A 14,806-nucleotide genomic window follows, 5' to 3' on the forward strand; every position below is an offset into this window, starting at 1 on the left:
AATTCACATATAAAATATAATAAACAACAATTATGACATCAGACCTATCAAGAAGGGTGGAGGGAACTGACCCGTGTGCTTCCCCTTTTTAATTTGCAACACATATACAAAACGAAATTTAACTAATAGAAAGCAAATAATAGAGTAGAAAGAATATTTTATCAGCAATGAAGTGTTTAGCGAGATCTCCGAACCACAACAACACAACAAAAATGTAATATCCAAAGAGCACACCCTAGAATATAGGGCACTCTCAGAGTGCGACTCGGCGTATTGACCTCGCAGATATATTGTACAAGCCCTTGGTCATCATTCATTGCATACATGTATGAAAAGTAGTGAGGAATTAAAACAAATCACACGAATAATATCTCATAACATCTTTCATATAAAATAATAGAAAATGCTAAGTCTCAACATATGTCAATCTTAGACTCAAAAATACTTAGGACACGGCACATACAATCGAAATATAGAAACTTAGTCTGTTACAATACTTTTATTCAAATGAAAACTAAAGATAGTTATGTCCTCGAGTCAAGTGAGGACATACTTCAACTTTTCTTGAAAGAGTCCTAATTCCAAGCCTTACTTCAAGATACCAATCACCTGCTATCCACACTTTTATAAATAGACAAAATGTATGGAATTAGTACAATGCATGAACAAATTATGACATAATGCATAAAATCATGATAAATGGACATTTGTATCAAAATATGCTCTTTTAGATTAAAAGTTTATGCATAAGCATAAGAACCATATTTAAGCACCAAACATTACATTTAAGAAACATTTCCAAGTCATAATTTATAGCAATTACAGTAACATTACACGAACTTCACATTAACTCATATATCAGACAATAGCATCAATAACACATCACAACACACAACAATGAGACCCTCCTACCAAAGGTGATTCTAAGGCTCACTTAAGTGAGTTATGAAGTGACAGCCCATACAATCCCTTCACACACACCAAAAAGATCCTTAGACTACCTAGGATAGATTATTTACATTTCATTAGTCAAACTTCCTACCTAAAAATAATCTAAGACTCCCCCAAGGAAGAAAAGAAAAGACCGCCTATGCACCCTCTCCAAGCCTACCTAAACAATCCTCAAAGCTACTCTAGATACTTGAGTTTTCACTATCATACCTTTACTTTAGTCATTATGTTCATTAAGTAGGTTAAGAGACATTCAGCACATAAGGATATTCACATAATGGTCTAGGAGAAGACCTAGGGCACTCACACACTAACATCTTCAAAGCCTAGTCGTGCAATGTCTAGATAGTGTCTCATTCCACTACGTAAACTTCATAGTACTTATCTAGCCTACCATGTATCCCACATGATAAGAATAGGCAATAACCGACACAGACCATTGTAGCTAAGCATGGAACCTTGAGTCAACCCTACTCCGATAAAAGGTATTCTACTTGCCAATGGTAGAACTAGGACACAACCTATGTAGGCACATGGTTACGGAATATGAAGGGTTTCTTTGTACTCTAGCCTCCTCATTCAACTAGAGCTACTCCCGAAACATACACGCTCGGTGCTAGGCTTTGTCTTCATAGAGTAATTCAGTAAAGGAGCATATGAAGAGGTACTATATCTTGTTCATAACCAAATCATAACACACCTACAAAAGTGGTCCCCCAGGGTTGCCTTACAATGGTTAAGAAGACAGATCAATGACTTTACAAAAGATGATTTCATGTCGTTCCATCCAATCAACCTTAAGTCCACCATTCACACGAGAAGGATACCATTACGACTTCAACTTTAGGGATATCATAACCTCTATTCTAAAAAGTTTCACATAGATGACCTTCTTTGCTATAGTTAAGATCATATTCCATTGATACATATATATTCATGACAAAGAGTGTTGTAACCTAATAAGTTAAGGACTCATATTCATTCATGTATCAAGCAAGGGACATAGGTCTACCTAGCAAAGAGATACTTCACTTTACATCGTCACATATTGCATTTCATTCAAGAAGCACATAGGAACAATTAAATATATTTGCAAGTCATCCTACATACTTCTATATAATCATCAATATAAACCACCACAACTCCCATAATCATACCTAAATATCAAGTCACTTACATCAGAACTCCACCATGGCCTACTAGAGACACATATCATCAATAAGGAGAACTCATGCTTTGACTCCACATAACACATAAATCATCAAGACCTTAACATTACTCTCATAATCAAGTTATAACATGATAATACCATAATACATAAAGTAATGACGATGAGGCCACATTGTTTCACAATTCATAAAGTAATGCCGACGTGGCCACATAATTCACAAGTATAGCACATAAGCACCGCAACCATAAGTGGACCATACCAATCATCATCATAGTTTAAGAACTATACACTAAAATATAGAGAGAGTTAGGGCATCATACCACCAATCAAATCTCGCAACTTCAATCCATAACCAAATCACCCAACACAAATCTCAAAGGCCCCTACCCATGACTATGATCACCAATTCAATTCAAAAGTCATAATATGCAATGAATTTAAAGTAATTCAATCTAAATTCATCAATTTAGGACATCCTACACATGATTTTAACATAATTCTTTCATAATTCAATAGCCCAAATCAAACTACATAAGAATTTAATAGTATAGAGACATAATCACATTACCCATAAAATGATCAAAATACGGAGTTCATGTTTTGCATGGTTTCATCAATATTTTAGGTTAAAATCATCAAACTAACATCAATTCCATCATAATAAATTGATTCAAAACATTTTATGCAAGAACCCATGGCTAGATCACAAGTTAGAAGTTCATCTTTTGAGAAAGTCTTGGAAAACCATCTTTGAGATTGACTCCTTGAAGAAGAGAGATTCAAGGATTAGAACCATACCTTAATTGATGCTAGACCACGGAATTCAAGCTTCAATCTCCCTTCAAGCTTCAATGGTGTTCTAGACAGTTCTTTAGAGATCTTAGGGTTTTGATTTTTAAAAGTGAATTCATCTAAGTATTTTAGACTTATAAACCCACTTAAAACACCCAAAATAACCATAAGGAACCGTCCAAATAATTTTAGGAAGGCTAGGTGAAAATCCCCAAACTAACCTTGGATTGGCCGAGCCATCAGCAGATTGCCAATCGACGGACTAGTGTACTAGTCGTCAACCCATCAAAAGCCCGTGCTAGTAATCGTCGATTAGGTCAGACCCTTGAAAATGGGATATTAAGCTCCTTATACTACGTCCCCATCGACGACGCCAACTACGGGGCGTCGACCAGCCTACTGAGCGGCGATTGCCCTCCGTAGGTGGGACTATTTTGGACAGTCTTGGCTCTTGAATTGGGTCCTCCTCAAGGACCCTTTGGTTGGTCCTTGGGGAGTTTTGCCCGGACGTTTTCAACCCGAGTATAGTCGTACATATATAAAGAATCTGTCACATCAATTTCATCCAAAACTAACACGTAAAACTTGACGAAACACACTAAGGCACACAAGCACGTTTCAAGGCAAACCTTCCGAACGTCACGGACGTTCTTGGACATTTGACCTCCAAACTTTTACTGCCTCCTAAAATAATTTTAAACAATTTTAAGACTTCAAAACATCATGACACAAGAGTTAGGCTCTAGTTTCACCTAAGTCGTTTTAGAGGTGTTACATTCTCCCCCACTTGGACAACATTGGTCCTTGAATGACACTTGCTTCATTGTAAACACTATCAAGAGACAAGAGCCTCAAGACTAGAATCACATAACCATACCACACCATACACAACACACAATTTTAGGAGGAACACCAATTTCACATACTTAAGAGACTCAGAACACAACAAGAGGTTTGAAACTAATCTACGACTGATCATGCAATAAGACTCACATTCTTCAATTAAAATAGGATGAACTCCTTCTAAACACATTATCATGTTCAAATATATTAATTCTATACACATTACAACAATATTCAACAAAAGAACAATTTAGTCAATTTTCCAAAAACTTCACAGAGCTGCTAACATTACAATAAATGTTCAATTTTCCAAAAATGCAACTCTTAAGCAATTGATGATGGAGGCATAAAAATATGGGATATAAAACCATATAAACTCAATTCACAACATATCTATAACTTCATAAAATGCACACTGCAAGGAATAAATGAAATTCAATTTGAACAAGACTCCTAAACACAATGCTACATGCTACTATAACATTCTATCTCTCAAGCTTGAATTGAATTAAAGAGAAGAGACAACAAACATCACAAATCCACTACTCACCATACTACCCCACTTAGAATAAACTCATAAAACTAAAGAGAAAACAAGGACTTACCAATATCATCTTCATCATCCGGCTTTGATCCTTTTGACCGAAGAGAATTGAAGCGATTCCTCCTTGGAACATCAAATTTAGAAGCACTAGGAGGATCTTTCTTTCCGTCTTTTCCTATAGTAGAAACACTAGGGTAATCCCTCACCTTATGTCCATCCTTACCACAACCAAAGCAACTCCCTGTACCGACTAGACACTTCCCATAGTGCTTCTTCCCACAAGTAACACAAGTAGGCTTACCATTTTTAGAACCACTACCCTTCTCAAGTTTGACCTTAGGAGCACTAGGTCCATCATGGTTTGGAGCCCTCTTCTTAAACCTAGATTGGTTTTGATCATTGGATCCATTCCTATTAAAATTCCTTGAGATACTACTAAGTTTGGACTCTTCAATGGATTGAGAATACACCAAGAGCCTAGACAAGTTCATGTCATTGTGGAGCATGGCTGTACGACAATCTTCTTTCATAAGGTCGGCAACACCGATCACAAACCTAATCATCTCATCCCTAGGGTTAGACACCAAGGATGGAGCATATCTAGACAATATGATGAACTTCAAGGAATACTTCTCAACACTCATACTACCTTTCTTAATGTTAATGAACTCTTCAACCTTTACCTCCCTCTTCTCATGGGGAAAGTACTTTTCTAAGAAAGCCTCCTTAAACTCTTCCCACTCTATGTAACCCGACTCAACCGACCTATTATCTTTCCATTAAGTGTAACACACTTGAGAAACATACCTCAATTGGTACTAAACTAATCCCGCCTTCTCCCTAGAAGTCACCCCCATGACATTCAACACTTTGTCACAACATCAAGAAATTATTGAGGATCTTCTCCAACCTTAGAGACAAGAAAGATAGGAGGATTCATCCTCACAAAGTCTATCAATCTAGAATTCATGGTACTCTCCAAAGCATTCATCCTAGGCCTAATGTCTCTAGTCACGTGAGTGTTCATGGCTCGAGCTAAAGCAAGTAGAGCTTCTCTAATCTTCTCATTTGATGTCATGTCCAAGGGAACCATCGGAACATCATTACCTTCACCTCCAATAGGGACTTGATCACCTTGGGAAGACACTTGAGCATCTTTAAGAACTTGAACTCCTTGTGGAGCTAGTCCAACTTGGGAGCTTCTTCTTGCACTCCTTCCTCCAACCTTCTAACGGCCATTCTTCTTGTAGTCATACTCCTATAATCACAAGATAATATATTAGGAATAGGCACTTATCACCTCAACTCTATAAGCACGACACATGATTGATGAAAAAAATAAAATTGTATCGTCCTATAGCCTCTCGCCGATAGATATGTCGCAAATCACACCGATGAACAAGACTCTACTAGACGTGGATTTTTTTGAGACTTTTAGATTCCTAAGACCACTTTTATAACCTATGCTCTGATACGAACTTTGTCATACCCCGAGAACACACCCTAGAAGATAGGTCACTCTTGGAGTGCGACATGGCGTACTTGACCTCAAAGAGGTATTGTACAAGCCCTTCGACATCATTTATTGCATAGATGTATGAGAAGTAGTGCGGAATTAAAAATTTTCACACGAATAATATCTCATAACATCTTTCATATGAATCAAGGGAAATACTAAGTCTCAACATACACCAGTCTTAGACTCAAGAATACTTGGGACACGACCCATAGAATGAAATATAGAACTTAGTCTATTACAGTACTTTTATTGAAATGAAATCTAAAGATAGTTATGTCCTCGAGTCAAGTGAGGACATACTTCAACTTTGCTTTAAAGTATCCTAATTAGAGGCCTTGCTTCAAGACACCTCTCACCTGCTAGCCACACCTTTAGAAATAGAGAAAATGTATGGAATTAGTACAATGCAATTAAGTATGGCATAATGCATAAAATCATGATAAACGGACATTTGTATCAAAATATGCTCTTTTATATTAAAACTTCATACATAAACATAAGAACCACATTTAAGCACCAAACATTACATTTAAGACACATTTCCAAGTCATACTCAATTTATAGCTATTACAGAATCATTACAGTGACTTCACAGTAACTCACATATCACACAATAGAATCAAGAACACATCAAAACACACAACCATGAGACCCTCCTACCAAAGGTAATTCTAAGGATCACTTGAGTGAGTTATGAAACGACCACCCATATAATCCCTTCACACACTCTAAAAAGATCCTTAAATTACCTAAGATAAAATTATTCCCATTTCATTAGTCAAACTTCCTACCCATAATTACTCTAAGACTCTCCTAAGTAAAACGAAAAGAGACCGCCCATACACCTTCTCCAAACTTATCTAAGCAATCCCCAAAGCTACTATAGATACTTGCATTTTCACTATCATACCTTTACTTTAATCATTAAGACATTCAACATATAAGGACATTCACATAATGGTCTTGGAGAAGACCTAGGGCACTCACACACTAACATCTTCAAAGACTAGTCATCCAATGTCTAGATAGCGTCATATTCCACTACCTAAACTACATAGTAGTTATCTAACACTACCATGAAACCCATATAATGAGAATAGTCAATAACCCACATAGACAATGGTAACTGCGCATGGAATTCGGAGTCAATCCTAGTCCGATTAAGGGTGTTCTTCTTGCCAATGGTAGAACTAGGACACAACCCATGTAGGCACATGGTTAAAGAATATGAAGGGTTTCTTTGTACTCTAGCCTCCTCATACAACTAGAGCTACTCCCTAAGCATACTCGCTCGGTGCTATACCTTTTTCTCATAGAGTACTTCAATAAAGTAACATATGAAGAAGTACTGTATCTTGTTCATAACCAAATCATAACACACCTTACCAAAGAAGTCCTCTAGGGTTGCCTATTTAATAGGATAGCTCAATGACATTCCTAAGGATGATTTCATGTCGTTCAAACCAATCAACCTTAAGTCCACCATTAACACGAGAAGGATAGCATTACGACACTCAACTTCAAGGATATTATACCCTTCATTCTAAAAGGTTCCACATAAATGACCTTCTTTGCTATAGTCAAGATCATATTCTATTCATACAGACACATTCATGACAAAGGGTTTTCTAACCTACTAATTCAAGGACTCATTCATTCATTTATCAAGCAAGGGACATAGGTCTATTTAGCTAAGACACACTTCACTTTACATTTTCACATATAGCATATCATTCAAGAAGCACATAGGAACAATTATATTTACTTGAAAGTCATTCTACACACTTCTATATAATCATCAATATAAACCATCACAAGTCTCATATAAGTCATCAAGAATCATCATACTTCAATATCAAGTAATTCGCATAAGAACTCCACGCGACACATAACATTAATTAGAAGAACTCATGCCTTGACTCCACATAACACATAAGTCATCAATACCTTCACATTACTCACATAATCAAGCTATACCATGATAATATTAAAATGCATAAAGTAACGCCGACGAGACCACATTGTTTAACAATTCATAAAGTAATGCCGACGAGCCCACATAATTCACAAGTATAGCACATAAGCACCGCCAAAAGTGGACCATACCAATCATCATCATAGTTTAAGAATTATATAATACAATATAAAGAGATTTATGGTATCATACCACCAATCTAATCTCAGAACTTCAATCTATAGCCAAATCACCCAACACAATACTCAAAGGCCTTACTCGTGGTCATGATCACTAATTCAATCCAATAATCATAATATTTACAGAATCCAAAGTAATTAAATATAAATTCATCAATTTTGGACAACCTACATATGATTTTACCATGATTCTTCCTAATTCAGTATCCCAAATCAAACTACATAAGAATTCAATAGTATAAAGACATGATCACATTACCCATAAAATGATCAGAATATGAAGTTCACGGTTTGCATGGGTTAATGAAGATATTAGATTAAAATCATCAAACTAACATCAATTCATTCATAACACAATGATTGAAAATGTTTTATGCAAGAACACATGGCTAGATCACAAGTTAGAAGTTCATATTTTGAGAAAGTCTTGAAAAATCATTTTTGAGATTGACTCCTTGAAGAAAAAAGATTCAAGGATGAAAATCATACCTTAGTTGATGCTAGACCACGAAATTTGAGACAAATTGATGGATAATTCAACCATTAATCTTCAATCTCCCTTCAATCTTTAATGGTGTTCTAGAACACTTCAGAGGTCTCGGGGTTTATATTTGGAAAAATGAATTTATCTAAGTGTTTTAGACTTAGAAACCCACTTTAAAAACACAAAATAGCCTTAAGGAAACGTCCAACTAATTTAGAAAGGATAGGTGAAAACCCCAAACTAACCTTGGAGTGGCCGAGACACCTGCAAAAAATTTATCGGTGCCAATCGACGGACCAGTCTACTGGGCTTTGACCCATCGACGACCCATGTTGGAAATCGTCGATTGGGTCAGAGCCTTGGAAATGGGAGCTTAATCTCCCTATACTAAGTATCCATCGACGCCACCACCTATGAGGCGTCGATTGCCCTCCATAGGTGGGACTATTTTGGACAGTCTTGGCTCTTGAATTGGATCCTCCTCAAGGACCCTTAAGTTGGTCCTTGGGGAGTTTTTCCCGGACGTTTCAAACTCGAGTATAGTCTTACACATGTTAAGAACCCCTCACATCAATTTCATAAAAAAAAAACACGTAAAACTTGATGAAACACACTAAGGCGCACAAGCACGTTTCAAGGCACACCTTCCAAACGTCATGAACGTTTGACCTCGAAACTTCATTGTTATATTGAACCCTAGGATATACTTTTAGGTCCTATTGTTATTTTGCCTTGGGTTGGACCCTAGTCCTCTCTTTATCAATAGAACACTATGAGGTACTCTTTCTCAAGCACATCTTAATTCATTGTTATATTGAACCCTAGGATATACTTCTTTAAGTATGTCTAAGTTCCTTCTTCACATGGACCTTATAAGATACAATCTTAAGTATTTCTAAGTCCATTGATACTTTTGAACACTATGAGATACCACTTTTGGTATGTCTAAGTTCATTTATACTTATGAACCCTATGAGTTACTTTATTAAGTAAGTCTTAGTTCATTACGATTTGAACACTATGAGATGCTTCTCAAGAATGTCTTAGTTCATAGGATAAGGATATCTCTACTAGGTACCTTAACTCAACTATGTGAAGGATCCCATCTCATGAGACTAACTTTGGGAGAACCCGCACTCTACTACGTACGAGTTCCCCCTTTTAACTTGGATAGTCCTCACATCAACTAGGTTTGACTTTCTTTCTTCTTAGAGTCCATACCCTATCTTGTAGACACTCCATCTCATTGACAATATCCACTTGGAGCCAAGCATACGCTCAAGGTTTACTTGTTAAGCCTTGCTTACCACTCATCTCTCATGGAAGGATGTCATTTACAATCAATCCACGTTCAAATGATTCTATCACTTCAATCTAGCAACCATTCCTAAGTTAGATTAGGTTAGTATAGGTCTCTCACCACAATCAAACCTATTATACTACTATTTTCTTTTAGACTTTACTCTCAAAGCCTTAACATCACTAGGTAATCATATCAAACTCACCCTAAATCCCTAGCCATCATGATAACAAACCCTACTCTCAAGGTTTCTTTCTTAATATCTTCTTCATACCTAAATTTCATGGTAATTTTATCACATCTCTCATTACTAGGTTATTCAAGTCTTAATTGATCATAAAGGCTCAATTCTAACATTATAAGCCAAGATACTTCCTATTCAATCAAATCTAGGTCAATTCATATTACATGATCCTAACTAAGATCAATTAGTATTCAAGACAACTGAAATAAGAAGATCACGTTAGAACCTTCAACATTGCCTCTATTGGCATAAACCCACAATGATCACCTTCATTTACTAAGATTATGGTTCATCAAGGAACTCAGATGAAAACATCAGATAATCATAAAGAAATAATTCAATCATAAATGAATGTTATCCACTATATTGGAGTCACAATAAAGCCCTACCCGCAAATGCAATGACAACCCTAGATAGATTGGGTATTTGGATTCACAATTGGGGGAAACTATGGGGGCTACATGGGTGGAAAAACCCATGGATGAATAAGCTTCACATACATTTGATAAATTCCCTAAAAAAATCTTGAATCCAAGGAGAGTTAGACCTAGTTTCTGCCTCTCTACTTCTCTTCTTCTTCTTCAATTCTAATGAGAGAATATTTGGAGAGAGTTTTGAGGTCTTTAGAATTGTTAGATAGAATGGTTAGTTTAGGGTTTATTTAAGATTATATAGGTTGTTGAATAACCTATTAACCAACCCACATTATCCCCAAATAAATAACTTACCCAACCCCTAAATCCTAACTTAAACCAAGTTACTTAAAATTTGGCAGCACTTACGCCCCTCCACCTACAGACCGTAGGTGGAGTTACAGCCCGTAGTTGTCCCTCTGTAGTTTGGTCTACATCTCTAAAAGTTGCAGGCTCCTAAAAAAACTAAGTGTTTACTTATTACCTTGGCCTATGATGCTTCACTCCACTTACTGGCCTTAGGTGGCCTCCGTAAGTCACCTAAGAAACTGAAGACCCTGCTGCCAAGGCAGCTTTGGGGGAATGCTTTTGGCGTCCCCTTCAAGGAACCTTTGGGGGGTCGTCGCAGGGTCTTATCAGGACTCTTAACACCTAATTATTTTCATCTAATTATAGGAGAAATTTATCTTGATTTTAACCCTCATACAACACTCCAAAAGTCTACCACAAGACCCTTCAACACACTAGTTCATCTCTCTAGTTTAACTTACTAGTTTCCTGACGTCATGATCGTTTCGTGACGTTTGACTTCTAAAATCACTAAAACTTACTTCAATAGCAATTTTTCATAATTTAAAAAAGTTTCCAACTATAATTTAACATATGAGTCTCTAAAGTCACCTATTAGCTTCCATTAGACTTTATCTAGGTCTAACTAGGTTCTATGGGTTGTTTCACCTAACGAAAATAAACGATTTAGTTAGCAATTAGGTAAATCATGATAATATTTAATATCAATCACATATTAAGAAATCAAAAGTCAATCTCATGGAAGAGTCTCGTGTTGATAACGTGTTATAAAATTATGTAAAACAATGAGAAAATAAAGTAGAAAGAAGATAGAAGACTTATTATCTCTCTTGAGGGATATTTGGGGATCCATAGATTTAATATACAATTAAGAAATATAGGGGAAACCTAATTTGGTCCTCAAGTAGGATTCCTAATTACTACCTTAAAGAGCTTCACATAATAGACATTCACTACAATACAATTATAAGAGAACCATAACTAAATTTTCTTAGATATATTTGTACTTTTAAAGAATTGTTTATTTATAATATTAACGGGACCATATATTTATATAGATGTCTTTTGAAAATATATTAGCCTATTATTTATCGAAATGAGTTATTTTTTCCATTGCCTCAAGTTGGGACCGAATTATTATTTTTGAGAGATTATTAATCAACAGAGTATTAATTTAATAAGGTTTTATTATGTAAAGTAAATAAACAACACTTTAAATACAAAAGTGTTTATAGTATGAGGTGTTGGTCTCCTATTTGTTGGTTTGAGATTGCTGAGGTATGTTATCTCATATACCAGGAACTAAGCTTCTATTTCTTTCCAAATATCATTACTCCCTCCATTGGTAAAATTTTCAAGTAGACCCAAACATTAACATCAAATTCTAGTTCTCTTCTTCCAACATCAGAATAAGACTTTGTCGACTTTGAGCCATTTTTAAGCTCTCACAAATAAGTTAAGCCTTTTTCATATCCTCATAAACCAACTCGGGCCCTATAAAAGCAACCTCGGCAATCTCAAACCAACAAATCCTACCATAAAGAGCTTAGTGACAAATGAGTAACATATAATAATTGTTTGTCAAACTTTACTTGCAAACGTATCAGTTCTAGGTAATACACTCACATAACATAAGTAACTAAGTGTCTTGAAATGGTTTAAGTGAGACTTCTTTCTAAGTAACATTTCATAAGAGGATTTACCCCGTAGAACAGTTGATGGCAAACCTATTAATTATATATGCAGAATTGAGAATACAATGACCTCAAAAGTAATAGGAATGTGACCTTGAAACTTAAAGGCTTTTGCCAATTCTAGCAAGTGTCTGTGCTTCTCTCAGTTACACCATTTTGTTAAGGGAAATGTAAGCACAAGTTCTCTTATGGAAAATCCCTAGGTCCTTAAACCATTCACCTAGATCTCCGTGCACAAAGTCTCCACTATTAGGGGACCTCACAGTTTCAACCTTAGCCTTGAACTGTGTTTGAAACATTTTGAAGAAGGATTTTAATACTAGTAATACAACATTTTTGAACTTCATAAGAAATTGTCACTACATGCGGCAGCCATATATGGCAAATCTTGAACTTTTCATCTTCACTTTATTGTTGATTTTCCATCCATTCTTAAGGAATCACTAAAAACATATATTCCCTCCGTTTAAAAAAAGAATGAAATTCTTTCTTTTTTTAGTTTGTTTAAAAAGAATGATCTTTTTCTTTTTATTATAACAACTTTCCACATGGCATGTTTAATGCCACAAGATTAAAGGACAATTTTGTGCATTTGAGATAATTTAAATTTAGGACTACATGATTAAAGGTCTTCTTTATTTTCTTAAAGTCTGTGTCAAAACAAAGTAAACCATTCTTTGTTTAACGAAGGGAGTACAAAGACTAGGCGGGGAGTGCAATATAATATAAGTAGCTAGAGGCAAATCTATCCACAGTTGAAATTTCACTTCTAATGAGGATAAAGTTTGAATTAGTTTTCTTGAAAAGGATAGAGAAGTAACCCCAAGAAAAGGGTAAAGCCACATTAACTAACATGTCTGGGAAGGAGGTGAACCAAAATGCAGGATTTTTTAAGCTTAACAAACTGCTTAATTTATTCTACACTATTAAAGTGGTTGAGTTTTGGGTTACTGAAGATGATTAATTAACAAACTTGTACACGAAATACAAGTAGGATCTATTAAATTATCACATGCTTTAAGCTTTCAAACTTAAGAGTATCTTTATATTGCGCACGAAAACATTCTGGAATTGAATCTATAGTTTTGCTTCAAGTACGTTTGTGAGCACAACTAACCATTGAATCAAGCTGAAATTTATAAAGTTTCGGTGATATTTCTAAGAAAAATTCCCCTGATCATAAAACATGATACATATTTTAAAATAAAATTAATCAAAATATATTTAACATCCTACTAACCATATATAACATACCATTTTTTTTACGAAGTATGCATATAAGATACCATTTTTATTATTTTCTGGAAAAAAAAATACATCCAAATGGACAAAAATCCAAATGTTAATTTTATGAAATGACAAGTAATATCAAGGTAGAATTGAACAAATATATAGTATATGGGCATGTGCGTTGCTCATATACTCCGTAACGATGAATATGAACTATTAAAAAATTATATAATTTCTTTTAAAATAGAATTTGAGTTGCAATAAAAATATGAAAAATAAAATGATAAATGTTTGTAGTGTATAGTTAACTCATAGAAGATTATTTTTTTTCATTTAGTCCTCCCCTTATTATAATATTGATGTAGAAATTTTATATTTGTTTTAAAAGACAAAATAAAATAGCAAAATCAAACATAGAGGCACACTACCTTATGATTAACTTCCTTAAAATGTCTTTCTTGTCTCATAGAATAAAGTAAAAATATTGAAATTCTTTCTTAAAATGTCTCTCTTGTCTCATAGAATAGAGAAAAAATATTAACTTAAATTAATAATTACAGGATACACATTTTAAGAAGATAAAATATTTTGCGAATAATAAGTAAAAAATGAAATTGTCCTTCTCAATAAGTATAATGTAATTAAGTAATTCAAATTTATAATTAGAAGGAAATATTTTAAGACTTAAATTGCAACGGTTTGTATTTAAATCTGCCACTATATAATTAAAATATTAATATTTAATTAAAAATCATATTTTAATTTAGTGAAGAGCCAAAATGAAAATATTAATATTTTTACATTTAAATGTTTGTTAAAATATGTTTTACATTTTTTGTTAAAAATATAATAGGAGCAATGTTTTGTCAGAGGATAAAAAATCTTCTAACTTTTTAATTATTTTGGTGTATCATATTTTTGACTTTGAGATTTGGATCTCATGAATATTTTAATAAAATTGTCCAAACTATAGATTTTATCCACAAGCACATGCAACAATAATTTTGACAAATATTTAAAATTTAAGGTGAAAAATGTAATTATTAATAATTTGAAATTAGAATATCTTGTAGGAATTAATTGTGTGTTTTTACATGCATTATACACTATTTTTATGATTCTATTTGTTTTATTTTCTATAGAAAAAAATATACCCTT

At 34.5% G+C, this 14,806-nt stretch overlaps 1 protein-coding gene across 1 annotated transcript; it reads right to left on the reverse strand.

Annotated features, from left to right (window-relative positions):
• Positions 1 to 418: 418 nt before the first annotated feature.
• On the reverse strand, positions 419 to 5,532 carry LOC107016572. Its single transcript, XM_015217003.2, has 2 exons — positions 4,363 to 5,532; positions 419 to 621 (listed from the first exon to the last, which is right to left on the reverse strand). The coding sequence occupies exons 1-2, from the start codon at positions 4,943 to 4,945 to the stop codon at positions 515 to 517; spliced, it is 690 nt and encodes a 229-aa protein (XP_015072489.1). The 5' UTR covers positions 4,946 to 5,532; the 3' UTR covers positions 419 to 514.
• Between the last annotated feature and the right edge of the window lie 9,274 nt (positions 5,533 to 14,806).

Source organism: Solanum pennellii, chromosome 4, assembly GCF_001406875.1.
Source record: "Solanum pennellii chromosome 4, SPENNV200".
Lineage (NCBI taxonomy): Eukaryota > Viridiplantae > Streptophyta > Magnoliopsida > Solanales > Solanaceae > Solanum > Solanum pennellii.

Bases quoted from the DNA above. Each gene is read 5' to 3' on its own strand.
- LOC107016572 (XM_015217003.2), bottom strand. From the start codon at position 4,945: ATGAGTGTTGAGAAGTATTCCTTGAAGTTCATCATATTGTCTAGATAT. The intron at 622-4,362 runs GTAAGTCCTTGT...TATTTATAAAAG, and splicing joins GGATGATGAAGATGATATTG to TGTGGATAGCAGGTGATTGG.